Raw genomic sequence first — 7,623 nt, 5'->3', positions numbered from 1 at the left:
TAACATGTATTGATGAACTCCAGGGCAGTGGTTCAGCTCAGCTAAAGTGTGAATCGCCTCTGCACCAAAGTGGGGGTGTTGGCTCTCCTGCAGGAGATCTGCGTGGTCACGCTGGGGGGAGGGAGCCCACGTGGGAGGCGAGCTCAGTTGCTGCCTCCAGCTCCCCTCCGTTTCCTGGTAGGAAGCCGCCGGCCCAGGAGCAGCAGCAAATAGTAATACTGTTGTGTTTATGGAGCTCTTGGCTGTACACCGGGCACTTCATCCTCACGGACCCGCTCATGCGTGGGGCAGGGCAAGATTTGCTTTCTGCATTTTTCCGGAGACACCAGCGCATTCATGCCCAAGGTTCCTCTATCCAGCCTCACACGCAGGAACAGCGCCCTAGTGGCGTCCCCTCACCGGCTGCTCCCCGCCCAGTCTTGCAGTTTGTGAATCTGGCGCTCCACAGAGATGGAGGTCCGCAGCGTGCCCATGGAGTTCTCCATCTGGACGGGCTCGGACACGCAGCCTCCTTTGCGGCACGCGGAGCCGTACACCTCCCGGGACTTCTTCCGGAAGCGCTTGCCCACGATCACGTACACCAGCGGGTTGAGGCAGCTGTTGCTATAGGCCACGTAGGAGCTGATCTGCGTGATGACATCGATGACGTGCTCGTGCCAGCAGCCGGAGAAGACGCCCAGGCGCAGCAGCGTGTCCAGGAAGGTGCTGACCTGGAAGGGCAGCCAGCACACCACGAACAGCAGCAGCACGGCCAGGACCAGCACCGTGGCCTTGCGCTCCGTCTGGATCTCCTTGAACTTCTGCATCTCGTTGTTCCGCAGCACCTGCATGATCTGCACGGTGCAGAAGGTGATGATGCTCAGGGGCAGCAGGAAGCCCACCAGGTTCAGGAGCACGTTGGTGAACACCTCCCAGGTGCGGGACGGGTAGATGATGACGCACGCGGTGACGTTGTGGCCCTCGTCCGGGTACTCCATCATGGTGCGGAACACCAGCATGGGCGAACTCAGGAGCAGCGTGCAGCCCCAGATCACCAGGCTGTAGAGTTTGGCCCAGCGCACCCCGCGCATGCGCCCCATGGACATGGTCTTCACCAGGGCCAGGTAGCGGTCGATGCTCACCAGCATCAGGAAGCAGATGCTGCTGTACAGGTTCATGTAGATCATGGTGTTCACCACGCGGCACAGGACCTCCCCGAAGAGCCAGTCGAAGTTGTTGGCGATGGTGACGGCCCAGAAGGGCAGCCCACAGGCCAGGATGAGGTCGGCCACCGCCAGGTTGCCCAGGTAGATCTCTGCCACCGTGCAGCTGCTCTTGTGCAGGCAGAAGACGCTCAGGACAAAGATGTTCTCGAGCGCGGCCAGCACGAACAGGACCCAGAGGAAGGGGGCCTGGGTGGCGTTGAGCCAGCCCCACCACTCGGTGTCATAGCAAGTTTCGTCCTGGGAGAGGGTCTTGTTGAGTGCAGGCAGGGCTTGCGAGGTGAGGTTCAACATCTCGATGCTGGAAGCAAGCAGGGAAGGGGCAGTTAGACCACTAGGTCACAAGAGGAAGGAGGAACAAGCAGTGTAGAGGTGAGGGCCGTGGGGGACCATCACTCGGCAGTGGCTTCCCCAAGGCAACCATTCCGGGTGCAGCCAGGCCCGTTTCTGCAGCCAGTGCACAGAGGCACTCCACTCCCTCATCTTAGAGCACCCCGCTGTCCCTTGGGCCTAAGCAGAGACCTCGTTTCTTCCCCTTAAATCTTCCCGAGGATATTTCCTGGGCCGGTGCCCATCAATAACACTAAAAACCACAAGCCTAAAAGCTTCCAGGGTGAGATGATGCCCGGCGCATTCCATCCTTATCACCCGGGCTCCTCCCGAGGGAGCTGGTATTCGCTTGGTCTCTCAGAGCCCTGTCATGGATGAGCAATTCATTGGATGAGCAGGATGAGCTCATGCCAGACGGGGAGATTCCAGGCTGGCCCCGAGACCACAGCCCCTCTGCTCACACCCTGCTTCCCTGGATGGCATGCCTCTGCTGGCCAAGGGTAGAATCTTAATTCTGTACCCTCCAGCCTCATAGGATCGGAGATGAACAGAGGGCGCACCATGGAAAGGGGACGCAGGAGCTTTGCAGCCCGTCATAACCAGTAAAATGGGAACAGTAAGATCTACTTAAGATTGTAATGGAGACATTGTGCATAAAGCCCCAAGTGCCGCCTTTGGCTCAATAAACATGAGTGGTGCCAGCATCGGTCAGCCTATCAGAACAGCCAAGTCAAGCCCAACACCAGTGTCTACAGGGTCTTGTTTTGTATTGGTGGCGTCCTCACTAAAGCACAGTCTCCCTGGGATAGGGCACATTCTAGAAGTGTTTGCTGTTAAGGTTTACTCATCTCTAACTTTAGCAAAAAGGCACAGGGCTTGACAGATGTGCGTTTGCATCTCGGCTGTGTGGTCTTCTGCAAACTGACCTCTCCGGATTTCCATTCCGCTTTTCTTTATTTTTTATTTTTTTGGAGTAGCGTATTAATCTCTTCCTGACTCTCTGCATGGCAGGGGCCAGGTTCAAATAAAACACCCAGAAAGCCTAAAGTGAACCCAGAGGGCAGTGGCCAGGTCCCCTGTGCCTTGGTGCAGGCCAGGGCCGGGAGAGGTCTGCCTGGGAGGGTCGCTGCTGGGCAGGCTGAGGGAGGAGGCGCTGAGCACCCCTCACAGGAGAGGCCAATCTCAAGGCCTCGGGATTTCCCAGGAAAAGCCCCGCCGCTTCTTGCTGCAGCAGGCAGGCATCCTGAGCCCACTGAGGGGAGCTTGCGTCTAGCAGGGCTGTGTGAGCAGGGATGCCACTGCCCCCTGCCCTGCTCCCACAGTATGGCCTGGACTCAGACACGGGACTGGTGCAATGGATGAGCTCAGAGGACTCTGGAGCAGGCTCTTGAAGGATCGGGAGTGTTTGGGCAGGGGCCGGGAGGAGGGGGGCAGCATGAGGGGGAGCAGCTTGAGCAGAGTGCTGGGAGTGAGTGGGGGGCTGCGGGCAGGTTCTGGAAGGTGCGTGTGTGAGAGAGGGCAGGGGAAGTGCCGGGGGGAGGCAGGACAGGGGACGAGGTGGTCTGCCCTGGTGCTGGGGATGAAAGGCTCTGTCCTTAGGACTGTAAGAAAGAGATGGGGACAGGAAGTGAGCTCTGGAAAAATCATCAGAGCCGAGCATGGTGGCTCTGCACTGGGATTATTGGCACGTGCCACCACACTCAGCTCTCTTTCTATCTTCTTAGCAGAGTGTTCCAACAAGTAAACATTTTTAATTTTTACCCTAGCAAGACCCTGTTTCAAAAAATTTAAAATAAAAAGGGCTAGGGCTATAGCTCAGAGGTAGAAGGCCCCTGGGTTCAATCTTCAATACCCTATCCCTCACCTTCCTTCTCAAAAAGAAAAAAGAAAAAAAGAAAGATTCTGGGTAGCATGATGGTTCTAATACAACCCTAAGTCCCTTGATCCTCCCATCAAAAGGGGCATGCCATGTATCTTCCTGTGGACGTGTCTGGAGGACTTGTTTCTCACGTGTGCTGGCCAGGCTTGTGTGTCCCTTCCTCTGGGGCCACGTCATACAATGCACTTGCCTCCTCTCTCTGTCCTTGGGTCACTACTCTGGGGGAAGCAGCGAGCGAGTCCAGAGGAGAGAAGCCAACGGGCCACCTGGAAGTGGGTCCTCTGCCCCAGAGAAGCACCTGGAAGTGGGTCCTCTGCCCCAGAGAAGCACCTGGAAGTGGGTCCTCTGCCCCAGAGGAGCACCTGGAAGTGGGTCCTCTGCCCCAGAGGAGCACCTGGAAGTGGGTCCTCTGCCCCAGAGGAGCACCTGGAAGTGGGTCCTCTGCCCCAGAGGAGCACCTGGAAGTGGGTCCTCTGCCCCAGAGGAGCACCTGGAAGTGGGTCCTCTGCCCCAGAGGAGCACCTGGAAGTGGGTCCTCTGCCCCAGAGGAGCACCTGGAAGTGGGTCCTCTGCCCCAGAGAAGCACCTGGAAGTGGGTCCTCTGCCCCAGAGGAGCTTTAGTTGATCTAGACTCAGCTCTCCATCTTTCAGCTGAGGCCCAGGCTCCATGCTCCAGAAGCAAACCTCTGCTCTGTAGGTGTGTTCCTGGACCACCCACTCAGGCAGGCTCCTATGTCTTCTGGGGGTCGGACCACCCAGCCGTCCTCTTGCTCCAACGCTGGGCTCCATTTCTGCAGCTGTGGAACACCCACACCCTCAGTGTCCCAGCTGGTCATCTGGCTGCCTTCAAGGGCTTGTTGCTGGAGACGGAGTATAGCCCTAGCTGCGCTGGTCCAATTCTCAGTCAGACTGTGCACAGCCCTGGCCCACAGCTGGCCCTGAGAGTCACAGGGTCGCCTGGGGAGGGCAGCACTGGGGCCAGTGCTCTGTGGTCCTGGCCGAGGTGGCCAACTGTAAGCCACACCTGCTGGGGGAGGATACCAGGGGATCCCCACTGCGCTTGCCAACATAGCCCTCCTGGGGACTGGCCCTGCCCTTCCCTCTGCCTACTCTCTGGATGTGTTTCCCCACTTCCCTCTTTGGAGCACGCTGGTCTTGCACCAGCTGCCCGCTGTGTATTGGAGACAGTCTCCACAGCAGCTTGTGCTTCTGTCTGATCTGTTGGGTGTGGATGTCAAAGTTTAACTCTTGGTTGTGGGTTTGATTTAGAAAGTCCCTTTAGACCTCACATAGATGAGGCAGCCATGTTGGAGGTGGGCTTAGTTTCTGGAAAGGGGTCCCTGGGTTGTGACCTTGGGAACATATAGTCCCTTCTCTCTTGCTTCCAGCCCCCATGATGTGAGAGCAGAGCCCACCCCCTCCCACCCTCACTTTCTCTCTCTGGCTGCCATGCTCTGATCTCTGAAGATCTGGCCTACCACGGTCTGAATCCCTGAAATCTCTAGAACTGTGAGCAAATAAATCTTCCTACCTCCAAGTTGTGTGGTCAGGTTTATTGGATCACAGCAGTGAGAATGCTGACTGAGATACTCTTACCTTCACTTTCAAGTTTGCTGGGAGGTCTCTCATAGGACAACAGGGACTGTGCCCTGCTCCCTCCAGGTTTCACAAACAGCCCACCCCTCTGCTCCTGGCCAGGGTGGAACACTCGAGGCCTTCCCCTCCGGACTTCACATTTTCTGCTGCCTCCGCTGTGGTCCAAGTGGAGTGGGCCAAGCTCTCCCAGAACTCTGTGTCATCTCAATAGTGCACTGAAAGACTCCCTTGGGCTCACCTGAGAGAGGCCGTGGTGGGCACAGGGTCCTCATAAACAGACCAGAGACCTGGTCGCTTCCAGGTAGAGAACATCTGGACTCAGAGTGGGGTGTGAACAAGGCTCCACCTGGGTGACCAAAGGAGAAAAGATGGTTAGCTGGGGTGGGGACCGTAACACACGAGTGTTCACTTTAGAATCCCGCACTTAGCACACATGGGTGAAGAGCATTCTCAGGCTGGGGATGTGGCGGTGGGAATGGCACAGCACTGCTGTCCCGGAGAAGCCAGACATTTCAGAAACTGTCACTAATGATGACCAATGGCTAAGTCCCAGGAGATCAGATGAAGGGTCCTATGACAGGGATGTGGTTTGAGTGTGTCCCCAGGGTTCAATTCCCAATACCAAAGAAATCACAAAAACCAACACACACACACACACACACACACACACACACACACACACACCAAAACAACCCAAAAGAAAAGGCCGAATGGGAATGGGAAATGCTCTGGGAGATGAAATTTGCAGCAAGAAGCCAAGTCTTCCTGCTCCTTCAAGGAGGGGAGCTTGGAAAGGGAAGAAAGACCTGGGAGCTCACCCATCACATGGACCATCCGATTCATGGAGGGAAAATACACCCTAGGGGTCAGCGTTCATGTGCTTGAACTGTTTATTAAAAAAAACATTTTGAGGCCGAATAATGTTATATGTGTATATGAGTGTATCCCTATGAATCTCACTATCATGGACAGTTATAATGCATCAATAAAAGTTAATGCAAAGTTAAACCATCTTAAGATAATCCGTCCTGGCTAGCCAGTGCCGAGGTGTGGAGACGAGCCCCCGGCCCATGGGCTGGCTCTCTAGCTGAACGCTCGCTGCAGCAGTGGGCCCCAGCCTCCCTGCTGGCCCCCTGTTTCCATCGGGACAATGCCAGCCACAGGGATGATTCAGGTCACAGACTGGTTACCCTGGGGAGGTGTCCATGTTTCCAGTGACCTGGATCTGGCTGAGTTAGCCCAGCTGAAGCCTCATTGCTTGCTAACGGCTGTACACATTGCCCTCATTTTCAAAACAAAGCTGAAGCCATTTCTCTCTGCTTTCCCCAGCCTCCAGAGAGCAGGGAGTTAAGGACTCAGGGAACCTGCTGGCTTCTGTCCCTCTGCTTTGGAGCTGGTGGGGCAGGGTGCCTATGTGGGGCTGCTGTGTTCTTCTCCAGGCCAACTCCCTCCTGTGCCCTTGCCCTGGGAGCCCCTGTGGGGGCCACACCACAGCCTCTTGGCCATCTGGTGCCCCTTTGTATTTGGCCAAGGGGGCCCTTGGGAAGAGACCGAGGGAGGAAAAGCATAGAGGTGGGGTGCCGGTTTCCCCAGCCTTGGGGCCTGCTGGGACTCGGCCAGAGTCCACAGCTTCCACAGGGCCCTGCTCTCCAGAGGGGAGGGGGCATTGAGGCTCAGGCATTGCAACCTGAAGACTCTCCCTCTTCTGATTTGTTTTTTTGGTGGTACTGGGGTTCCTGGAAGCCCTTCTACCTCTGGGTTACACTCCCAGACCTATTTTATTTTTGGAAACAGGGTCTCTTAAGCTAGTGCGGCTGGCTTTAAACCTGCGTGATCCTCCCGTCTCCACCTCCCAAGCACGGGGATTACAAGCGTGCACCACCACGCCCAGCGCGCTCTTCTAATTTGGATCCCCTAGAACCTCATGTGTAGGCAACGCCACAATGGTCAGAGTGAAATCATCGAGTCAGGATACACCCACGGATGGGTTAATAATTTGAATGCACTTCCTGGGTGTTATCTGGAACAGGTGGGCTGTGGCTGGAGAAGGGAGTCATTGTGGACATGGCCATGGGGCTGTTTCTGATTCTCCCTCTCACCCCACTTCCCATGTGGCATGAGCCGAGCAACTTTCCTCTGCCGTGCTGTGCCGCCATTATGTCCGCCTTGGAGCAGGCCAGCCATGGACTGATTCCTGAAACCTCCCCACCTCTAGGTTGTTCTTGGCAGGTGTTTTGGTTACAGCCACGAGAAGCTGACTGGCTCACAGCCCAGTCTAACTCTGCACTTCAAGCCCCCATCGGCTTCTCCCCCTGTTGTCCACTCTGAAGGCGTCTTTGCTCTCCTCCCGGGGGGAATACAGCGTGCTGGAGGCTGGCCATAGGGAGTGGGCCACCCTCTAGTATCTTCAGTGAGCGGGCCTCAGTTTCCCCACCTTCAGTCAGGAGGGTGGACTCCGGCCCCTCGCAGATGCTGGGCCTCATGGCTGCAGTGGGGCTTGGGACAGGAGCTGGCCCTGTGGCGATGTTTTATAGAGAACAGCCAACATTCTGACCCACTTGAACTTTCTCTCCCTCAGGATTCTCTCCAAGAAGATTTACTTTAAACATCTCTCCC

The 7,623-nt window shown here is 56.3% G+C and overlaps 1 protein-coding gene across 1 annotated transcript; it reads right to left on the bottom strand.

The window, feature by feature from the left end:
• Positions 1–395: 395 nt before the first annotated feature.
• BDKRB2 (bradykinin receptor B2) lies at positions 396–5,319 on the bottom strand (the record flags this gene model as incomplete). The annotated part of the gene is made up of 2 exons (XM_080708134.1): positions 396–1,503; positions 5,246–5,319. 2 exons carry the CDS (start codon positions 5,317–5,319, stop codon positions 396–398), a joined length of 1,182 nt encoding a protein of 393 aa, XP_080564260.1.
• Between the last annotated feature and the right edge of the window lie 2,304 nt (positions 5,320–7,623).

The sequence above is a fragment of the Muscardinus avellanarius genome, assembly GCF_963383645.1.
Source record: "Muscardinus avellanarius genome assembly, chromosome: 12".
NCBI classification, from domain to species: Eukaryota; Metazoa; Chordata; class Mammalia; order Rodentia; family Gliridae; genus Muscardinus; species Muscardinus avellanarius.
The sequence above is the reverse complement of the archived record's forward strand: the minus strand, read 5'-3'. Positions and strand labels throughout refer to the sequence as shown.